This window comes from Euphorbia lathyris, chromosome 9, assembly GCF_963576675.1.
Source record: "Euphorbia lathyris chromosome 9, ddEupLath1.1, whole genome shotgun sequence".
NCBI lineage: Eukaryota > Viridiplantae > Streptophyta > Magnoliopsida > Malpighiales > Euphorbiaceae > Euphorbia > Euphorbia lathyris.
This window is the reverse complement of record NC_088918.1, coordinates 71,652,002-71,662,742: the sequence shown is the minus strand read 5'-3', so window position 1 is coordinate 71,662,742 and position 10,741 is coordinate 71,652,002. Positions and strand designations below refer to the sequence as shown.

The window sequence follows — 10,741 nt, the reverse complement described above, 5'->3', positions numbered from 1 at the left end:
TGAGACAACCATTTAAATTCAGTAACCAATTGTGCATTTAACTCCATTAAAAGGGATGGTAATTTTTATCATATAGTTTTATTTATAAAATAAAAATGAAATTGAAATATAAAAGAAAAACAAATCAGAAATATAGAAAAATAATAAAAAGAAAAGAAGTTACAAAGTTGAATTTAGTTTCTACTTTTTAGCTAAGTGCAGCTCGTCACTTTGGTGATTTTCCCAAAGGATCAAACACCAGAATCTTAAATGGAGACCATAGAATCCTTAAACTAGACATTTCAAGGTTTCCGATGACTGCTCATGGTTTTTTCGAAGTTGAAACAGAAAACGCATGAGACATTAACTATTTCCAGTGCATTTTTGAAGCTACTGTCAACATGGTTCAGTCGGAGTGTATTCAGGGGACCGCTCCTAGCGTAGGCCGATCCTCCTCGTATAACAAGTCCGACTTCCTAACATACTGGATTTTGTACGAGTTTGATAGAAAAATTTAAATATTTCGTCAAATTTAAAAATATTAATATTTAATTTTATCACTAAAATAGAAAAAAATGTGATTTTTTTAGAACTAACACACATGTAATGCAGAATAAGTAGCAAAATATCTATATTTAACCATGATATCCGAAATTGACCCAATTCGCTGTCAAAGTTAGGGGTAAAATTTAGGGCTGAGCATGGATGTCGGAGATTCTTGAACCAGACTGAATATCCGAAAAAAATATCTAGAATTGGATTGAACCGTTGACTTCTTCTATAGGGCCGAACTGAATTGTACCGTTGACTTAATATTACTGAGTAAATATGTTGGAGATTCTAGAACCGGACCGAATACCTAAAAAAATCCGGATTAAACTATTGACTTTTTCGTTAGAACTGAACCAAGTTGTAAAGTTGACATACAATTTTGGAGATTTTAACGAACCGTACTCGGCCCTAGTAAAATTACACGAGTTAAGGGTAAAATTGTCGCTGAAAATTATAACTTTTGATTTTTATTTAGTAGTTCATTTTACTTCATTCAAACATATAAAAAAAAAAAAAAAGATTTTCATTTTAGATTCTGTAATGGCTTTCAGCGTTTCTTCTTCTTCTGCAACTGAGATTTCTGTTGCCAATTATTCTCGCACAGCTCCTTCTGCTCAAAGATAAGTTCATCAATTATTCAATTTTTTTCTTCTTTTATTCTTTTGAGTTTGGAAATGATGTTTTTCTTTCGTTTTTGATGGTTTATCTGGTAATAGTATTTAGAGTTTTTGTTTTCAGTTCCGCAATTTGGTTCATTTCGGCGTCTGGATCGGGCGGGAGCGGTGAATCTATTCGACGGAGATGCGCCGTGAGGCCTGTGAATGCTGAGCCCAAACGGAATGACTAGATGATCACTGAGCCTGGTAAGTTTTATATGCTCCAGACCTATACTGTTTTTGCCTGTGCGTTTTGTTTAAGCTGTGAATTTCTGATTTGTTAGGGGTAGTTGTTGAATTTGAAATGTATAGAATAATCTTTCGTTGCGGTGGATATTGCTTGCCTATGATGGTGGATACTTTGAATTGTTGTAGGTTTTCCAATTCTTTTTTATATAGAAGTTGAAGAACAAGTTGTTTTAAATTTCATTTTGAATTACATATACACATAGGCTTGAATTTATAGCTACAATGGAAGAAGAACGGGAGAGGGAGAAGACGAGGGAGAGGAGAAGAAGAGATAAGAGATAGAATGAGTTATTTTGATTTTAAAAAAAAGGGATGTCATATGTCAGGTCAGCATTTGTGACGGTGTTTGCTAGAATTCCTCCATTTGCCTAAACCACAGTCCTAGTTTTGCAATGGAAAAATTCACAGTAACCTAGCTATTTGAATGGGTTGATTCAGCATTTGTGATGGTGTTGGCTGGTGTTGGTGTTGGGTAGAATTCCTCCGATTTGTTAACAGTACAAAACACAGTCCTCTTTTTGCAAAAATTCCAGAGTAACCTAGCTATTTGAATCGGCCAAAACCACAAAGGATGTTTTTTTAACCCTTATTTTATTCCATACAATTTTCAAGGTCATTATACAATTGAGAGAAACTGGCTTCATCAATCTTACGTCCAGTTTGGCCAAAAGTAAAAAGAAAAGAAACGAACGAACGAACTTAAACAAATATTTAGATTTTTAACTTTATGATTGATCATTATTCTTCCATGATCTTCTTCCTTGGAATGGCTTTCAAAGGGATAAGCTTCCTAACTGTAATTCCTGACCTTTCACTCATGTCCATTGCATCTGCGATGGACTTACTGTCAATTTCCCAATCAAAATAGTGAAGCAAAGAGGCAACAGTGAGATGAAGTATTTGGTGAGCCAATGGATATCCAACACAAATCCTTCTTCCAGCTCCAAACGGAAGCAACTCAAAGTTTTTTCCTCTGTACTGAATATTTGAGCCTAAAAACCTTTCAGGTTTGAAACTCAATGGATCTTCCCAAGCATCCGGATCTCGTCCTATTGCCCATGTGTTTACATAGATTTCTGTGTCTTTAGGTATGATATATCCCATGAAATTTGTATCTTCTATTGCATTCCGCGGAATTAACAATGGGGCTACAGGATGTAATCTCATTGATTCTTTGATCACTGCGTGCAAATATGGGAGGTGATCTATGTCACTCTCCGCGACCTTCCTTTTTAGTCCAACAACTCTATTCAGTTCGTCTTTAACTTTTCTCATTGATTCCGGGTTCTGGAATAGTTCTGTCATTACCCATTCAGTAGTCGAAGTCGTAGTTTCTGTTCCACCAAAAAAGGTTTCCTGTGCAAATACACAATATTATTAGACTTTTAGATCAATGAAAATGGTAAAATGTTAGACTCAGAAATTCAGTAACAAAAATTTGGTATCTGTTTACCACTATGACTATGAGCATATTATGAGTTGAAATTGTTTCATGTTCTTCTCTTCCACCGTCACCTGATTCATTATATTCCAAGAATGTATCTAACAAGTCTTTGCTTTCTCGTTCCTTCATTAATTTACGATCTTCAATTCTTTCCATCACAAACTTCTCAATAATACTCAGAGTTCGTCCCAAATGTTTTTCCATGTCCTTCTTAATCCTCTGTGCATCAAGCCTTTTCAGAAACGGAAAGAAATCAGCAAAATTCGCCTTCCCACCAAGCTCCATCGCCTTGTCCATGGCATGGAAGAAATCATTTCCTTCTTTCGATTTAGAATTGACAAGATCCCTAGAAAGAACAAGGTTTCCCATAAGGTTAAACGTCATCGTAAATACATATTTAGATAACTCTATTTCTCCTAATTCTCCTCGATGTTGCGCTGTTGCTGAATCCTCATGAATGTATTGTATCATGTCGTCGATGCACTTCTGGCGGATGGTCACCGTTTCTTGGATTTGTTTTTTAGTCACAAGCCCCAATGTTACAAGACGACGAAGAATGCGCCAATAGGAGTTATATCGACCCACAGTAATGGATCCCTTGTAGTAGTTATGAGCTGTGGAAGATTGAGGAATTTTTCTATCACAGAAAGAAGCATCATGATTTTTGAATAGTTGTTCGGCTGCCTTGGCTGTCTGAATCACAAGAGTATTATTCCATCCGAGTCTTAACCAAAGTAAATCTCCGTACTTGAATCGGAGTTCGTATAAACTCCGATGCGGATTGCTTCCTAGATCAAAAATGTTTCCAATGAGAGGCCAACCTGGTGGCCCTGGGGGTTGTTGCTTGGTTGATTGCCTCTTTTTCAGAACTAGAAAGAAAGTGATCAAAAAGAGAAAAGTAAATGAAGCAAACCAACTGTTAATGTTGTTGGAATCCATTCTCTTTGGACAATTGAACTGACATGGAAGCCATTACACTGCTTTCATAATTATATAGAACAAAATCATATAAGGTAGATATTTTAATTCATTATATGTATATTAAATGGCTTGAAGAAGTTGCTTCCGCTTACACACAACGTATTTTCTATTAATTTTATCTTTTTTCACTTTTGTTGATTACGACAATATTAAAAAACAATTCTAAATTAATGATAAAATTAAATTTAAAGCCGACTTTGATCCGTCTTTCCACCAATTAGAAAGGAATCTGGCATGTAACACCAAAAAAAGAAAAGGAATCTGGCATGTAACCAAAAAAAGAAGAAAAGGAATCTGGCATGTAACCAAAAAAAGAAGAAAAGGAATCTGGCATTCAGAATCAATTTGATATCAATTCAGTTCTTAAGTTTGACAAATTTTAACCTATGAGGCACCGACTCGGGTGCGGACACGGATGCGGACACGGCAAACGGCATTTTTAGAAAACTTGCTAAATCATATATATTAGATATAAAATAAATTCTATATAATTAATTATATATATATATATATTAGATATAAAATAAATAAAAAACTTGCTAAATCACAAAACAAATCGAAGAAAGAAGAGAAAGAAGCCCTAAGCGTTTATAATCGCGATACACAGGTGAGAATTAGATGTAGTTTAGGTTTTTTTTGTCAAATTTTGTAATTGAACCATAGGTTTTAAAAGATTTAAAAAAAACCCTAAACTTTTACATATTTTCACCACTAGCGAGTCCCCGCCGTGTCCCGCCGAGTCCCTACCGTGTCCCACCGAGTCCCTGCCGTGTCCCGTCGAGTCCCTACCGTGTCACTGCCGAGTCCCATCCGTGTCCCGGCGAGTCCCCGAGTCCGGCGAGTCCGACACGGCCACGGCGACCCCGGGGAAGAGTCCGTGCTTCATAGAGTTTAACAAATTAGCTCAAGATAAAATCAGTTTTAATACCGAAAGTTTATAAAATTTAGATTAATTTGTCAAATTTGCCAACTTGAGGGTTGAGTTGTACTCAAACTTTAATTTGTGCTAAATTGTTCCTGACTGCTAATTTTAAAGACCATTTTGACCCTTAATTCAATTAGAAAGTGATCCATCCCATTTACTAGGGATTGTGATTTTAATTAGTATACATGTGGCGTACAGATGATGTAGTATGTTGGACTAATAATTTGATGACACATCATATATTTTAGATTCTAGACTTATAATTTAGAATTTATGATTTATAATTTAAGGTTTAGGCTATGAAGCACGGACTCTTCCCCGGGGTCGCCGTGGCGGTGTCGGACTTGCGGGACTCAGGGACACGCTAATAGTGAAAAAATGTAAAAGTTTAGGGGTTTTTTTAATTTTTTTTTAAACATATGGTTCAATTACAAAATTTGACAATAAAGCCTAAAATACATCAAATTCTCACCTGCTGTTATTGCGATTTTAAAATTTTAGGGCTTCTTTCTTTTCCTGGGATTTTTGTCAAAAAACCTAAAATACTTTGGTTTGATTTTTAATTTTATTTGAAGTATTAGATGCTGTTTTTGATGAATTAATGAGTTATCCTGTTATAGTTTATAAGTAATTTGTGATTTATCAAGTTTTTTTTTTTATATATTTTTATATGTAATATATATAATTAATTATATAAAATTTGTCGTGTCCCGCCGCACTCGTGTCTTATATTTTTTTTTTAAAATTCTGTTTGTGGCACCCGCATCCGCACCCGCACACGAGTCGGTGCTTCATAGGTTTTAGGGTTTATATTTTAAGTGGAGAAATTTATAGAAATAATTAATTATAAAATCTCTTAGACAATAGTTCATATATCTCAAAGATAATAATAAAAGTTATTTGTAGACCTTATCTATCAATTTAAGCTTTTGGTTCAAATTAGAGATGGAGACAGGAGGCTGGGGTGTCCGGCACCCCAACTGTCGGAACCACCCCTACCAGGAGTAGTTTCGGCCCCCCTGTCTCAGGAAAAGGGAGGTTGGGGGTGCCAAAGCAATCTACTGGGCTGCCTCAAAAAAAATGACTGGTGAAAGCTGTTCTACTGAGCAATCTTGTATTCATCCCATGGTTCAAATGGTTTTTTGACATGGTTTCAGAACCTGTTAGACTAATTGGTCCAGGGTTCGAATCTTGGCAACTCTATTTCGCATGTGGGATGTCAAGAGATAATAATAGCTTAAGAAGTGAGATCATTAGACTTCGTTAGCAAACTCCCCTGGTCGGTTGGGTAAAGATTAATACTGATGCTTCGGTTATTGGCTGCCTGGGTCCAACTGGTTGTGGTGGAATTTTCCGAAATTCAAGCGGTCTTTCGCTGGGCGCTTTTGCCTTGCCTCTTATCTCTTCTTTTTCATATTTGGCAGAGCTAATTGCGGCTATTTTTGCGATAAATACCGCTGTTAATAGAGATTGGAGAAGCTTATGGATTGAAAGTGATTCAAGCTATGTCGTTCATTTTCTTAAATCTCGGAAACTGGTGGTGCCTTGGTCTATCAGGAATGTTTGCTGCTTTTTGCTTCCCTTCTTTGTCGTGTCTCATATCTATAGAGAGGGTAATCAAGTTGCAGATGCTCTTGTTAATTATGGCCGTACTGTGCGAACAGGGGCGGGGGCGGGCCCCTCCGGCCACCGGAACCACCATGACCATGAGTAGTTTCGACCCCCCTGTCTCCACAAAATTTGAGGCTGTGGTGGTTCCGATCCCCCTGTCTCCAAGAAATTTAGATCGGATAGCACCTCCCAAATTGGCTCTGGTCCTGTTTTAAATCCAAAATTCTATTTTTTTTTGTCTGTTAGGCTATTCTTAAATCCAAATTTCTAAATTTTTTTGGCCTATTAGGCCCTCTTTAAATCCGATTTTTTCTATTAGACACAATTTTTTTTACAATGTAGCTTAATTTTTTTTTGACAATGTAGTTTAATTTTTGAGAAGTTTACATTTGTACTTAAAAATTGGTTCTTGACCACTCAGATTATAATACATATATATACGAAAAAAATTTGAACAAGTTCGATTTAGCAAATTTATTTTTTTACACACCACGTGTAAAATCGCACCCCCTAACTCAATCATGTATTCGCCACTAGCCGCGAATTTGGAATGGTGGGACTCGCATCCACCTTTTTGTTCTTCTTATTCTAGCGATAATGTTAACGGCTAGGATTTATATCGGTTTGCTTAGTTTTGTTTTACTATTTTTGTTTTTTTTAACTCTTTATATTATTTTGTCAATTCTTCTTTAATAAATTTTTGGTCTGGGTTCTAACTTAGTTGAGATGTCAACCTTCTTCTGTTTTTCATTACCAAGCTTTACTAACAAAAATAATAGCTTAAACTTTTAGATTATTTGGCTACTTGTAAATTTCCACTGCTACTATAATGGAAAAAAGTATCATGTGTTGCTTGGTATTATATTATATGCTGTGAAGATGAGATGTGAGTTGACCGACGAATTATTTGGTATCTCTAATTGTTAGTAGAAACCTTTAAAAATAGTAAAATGATGGCTAATTATATGTTGCGTATAGTTGAGTGATTACTTATATACATATATAAGTAGTAAACAACATAATAATTTCAATGGTATTAAATTGAATTAGAAATTTAATTTGGATTATTAAGTTATTTATTGCAAAGGATAAATTAAGAGATGTTTTGAAAATAAATATAGGATTAGGTTTTGAATTGTTTTAAATTATAACTGGTTGTACCAAAAATATAGGATTGGTGATTAGGAGATGACGGAGGTTTTTCGCTTTGCTGAAAATAAGGATCTCAAAATTAAAATGAGCGTTGACGATCTCAAAATTGAAAACATTCAAAGACTTGATGATATTCCAAGTAACTTAGTTTAATTTTGAGGCCATTTAGGTGTTATTTGGCAAGGAGGTTGAAAGTGAATGTTTAGAAAGAAAAAGCTCTGAAAATGATGATTTTGGAAAATAAATTTTTTTGTTCTATAGTAAATATGGTTTTAAACAACTTTAATTCTTGGAGTTTTTCATTTTGAGATCGTTAACAGTTTTTTTGTATAGTGTAACACTAAAAGGTCCTCATTTTTTAGTAAAACGAAAACCCTAACCATTGGTACTTATTTGACAAAATATGAAAGCACATGAGTTCTTTTGACTATACCTAACAAAGTATCCACATAAATGTTTTTCCAAAATAATTGTAACCTAAGAATTCTAATGAATTAAAAGATTTTATGAAATGATGTGATTTAACCATTTTGAGTGTTTTATACTCAAAACGAGTTGACTAACATTTATTATACCATTTCGAAAATATTTCTTATTATACCATTTCGAAAATATTTCTAATAATCGGTAAATCGTTGATTATTAATAATTTGGTTAATTTTCAGGGTTTTTCTGCCACCATGAGTCCTTCCTTGCACTACAGAAAGCTGCTCAATGCTCCCCGGACCAGCTCCCTAGACTAGCGAAAGAGTTTGTCCGTTTAAGATCACTTCCTTCAGGTGGCCCATTCTAGCATTACAACCCTTTAGAAGGACCTAAAAAGTACCCTAGCTAAACTCAATGCGTCTTATTCCACCAAAGAGAAGACGAAGAAGAGTGAGGTGGAAGCTTTGAAGGACAAGTAAACCCCTTCTTAAGAAATATGAAGAGATATGCTCTTCGTGCCGAAGTAGCGGGGGAGAGGAACTCTGCAACTGTTAAAAAACAAGGCCATTTGGTTCACCAAGGCTCTTCCCAGGCGTTCGAAATCGAGAATATGCCTTGATTTCTCCGATTAGTCTTTTTAAACTTTTTTTTGGCCCAATGCAATTTTTAACTGTGTGTTCTGTCTAGGCCGTTTAGACGTCGCTTAAGCGCCATTTAAGCGATGATGAGCAAAAACGTTTTTTATTGTGATTTTTTTGCTTTATTACAATTCACTTTTGAGTTGTTTTAATGATGTTGTTGTTTAAATGTTGATGTTTAGGCATTTTAAAGATATATGTTATAAATAAACGTGTTTTTCTATATTAAATAATTTTATATTATTATTTTAGGTAGTATAATACATGTTTTAATTGAATTTATATAACAATTTGTTGATTAATAAATACAAAAATTACAAATCCAATTAATTCCATACAAATCGGAATTCCTGATAGATTTAGTAGCAGAAGATAGATTTAGTAGCAGAAGACGAAGAAGAAGATGATTCTCCCTTCGATTCGATTCCTCTTCATGATCATGATAATGTGAACTATTTACTACACTTGTGTTTTTTTTGCTATGATTTGGCTTTTTCAATTCCTGCGATTGGATTTCTCTTCATGATCATGATAATGTGGGCTAATTACAAATCTAGCCCAATTAAAAGGGTCAATTTACATATCTAACTCACTTTGCTTCAATATCACCAAATTAGACACTTTCATCCACTTTGGACAAGAATACCTTTATTTCAATTCATCTTCTTTGAACGTCTTTCTCGTCATCCCAAACGGACGAAAAGACGGTGGTTTATAGAGAGAAGAGATTTTGTTTCGTTCAACCTTTGAAGAACTAGTGTCTGCGGAAGAGGATTAGGAAGGAAATCTTAAAAAATAAGAAAGAAAAAAAATCTAACAATTGAACTGCTATGATGTCGCATTTGTGACGAATTCGTCGCAAATGCGACAAGATTTGTCACATCTGCGACAATGGTTGTCACATTTGCGACGGAATGCGACAGCAAGTTGTCGCATTTGCAACAAAATGCGACAGCGATTGTTGCATTTGTGAAGTGGTGTCGCATTTGTGATGAAATGCGACAAATTCGTCATAAATGCGACAACAATGGAGGAAATTGACGGAAAATTGTGGAAAATAGAGGAAATTGAAACAATACCATTACAGATGAAGAAAGAGGCAAGACTAGCAAGAAAAACATGTATATAAGCTAAAAACATACCATTTCTACGGGAAATTGAACATAATACTTCAATAATCACTAACGATTGGTATCAGAAATTGAAGAACATGAACCGAAGAAGAAGAAGAAGAACCAATCGAAGAAGAAAGTAGAAGAAGAAGAATCGAACGAAGAAGAAGATTCGATCGAAGAAGAAGAAGAATCGATCGAAGAAGAAGAATGGATCGAATAGAAATATGGGTATTCTTATCCAAAGTGGATGAAAGTGTCTAATTTGGTGATATTGAAGCAAAGTGGGTTAGATATGTAAATGAACCCTTTTAATTGGGCTAGATTTGTAATTAGCCCTGATAATGTGAACCATTTACCACACTTATGTTCTTTTGCTACAATTTGGGTTTTTTCTTTTTTCAGTTGAAATGGATTGATCACCTGTAACAATTGGTTGGGTATGGATATACCGATTATGCATGATAGTGACCGATACGAGCTGTGCAGCAAGGTTGATGAGAGACAAACAAACCGATGAGCTTTTGAGTTCATTTTCTAGTTAGTGATAAAAGTTCTAGGAACTTAGCGGCTATTGAGCTTGATCTTCAATTCATTTTTATAAATTGCTGCGTAGAGAAAAAAGTCCAGTGAAATCTTTTCTACTTGAGTTGCTTCTAATTCGAGTCTATTAGAGACAGGAGTTAGAAAGAGAAAGAGAAAGTTAGAGAGTGAATATTTGGAGAAAATAAATGAAGGAAAGAGTATATCTTTTCTATTTAGAAAGGAAGCCCATAAAAAGATATTTTAGTAATTGCACATGATAGGTCCATTTTTATTAATGATGTTGACCGGTCATTTTTATATGCTATTTACCAAAGTGTGAAACGTGAATTAAAGGTTATACGTCAAAATATGAAATGAAACAAATGTTGTACATTACATATCAAATTTACCCAATGTAAACATCAACATCATGTGCATCTCTTGGTTCACGTCAAATGACAAAATCAGTTCAATAAACCTAAAACACATCA

At 34.8% G+C, this 10,741-nt stretch overlaps 1 protein-coding gene and 1 long non-coding RNA gene across 2 annotated transcripts; one reads left to right on the top strand and one right to left on the bottom strand.

Annotated features, from left to right (window-relative positions):
• The first annotated feature begins 1,055 nt into the window (after nt 1-1,055).
• Nucleotides 1,056-8,846, top strand: LOC136207190 (uncharacterized). Its single transcript, XR_010676607.1, has 2 exons — nt 1,056-1,394; nt 8,215-8,846. It is a non-coding gene; the product is annotated as an uncharacterized lncRNA (long non-coding RNA).
• On the bottom strand, nt 2,080-3,866 carry LOC136207189 (iridoid oxidase-like). Its single transcript, XM_065998495.1, has 2 exons — nt 2,890-3,866; nt 2,080-2,792 (listed from the first exon to the last, which is right to left on the bottom strand). Exons 1-2 carry the CDS (start codon nt 3,817-3,819, stop codon nt 2,175-2,177), a joined length of 1,548 nt encoding a protein of 515 aa, XP_065854567.1. The 5' UTR covers nt 3,820-3,866; the 3' UTR covers nt 2,080-2,174.
• Nucleotides 8,847-10,741: the final 1,895 nt, after the last annotated feature.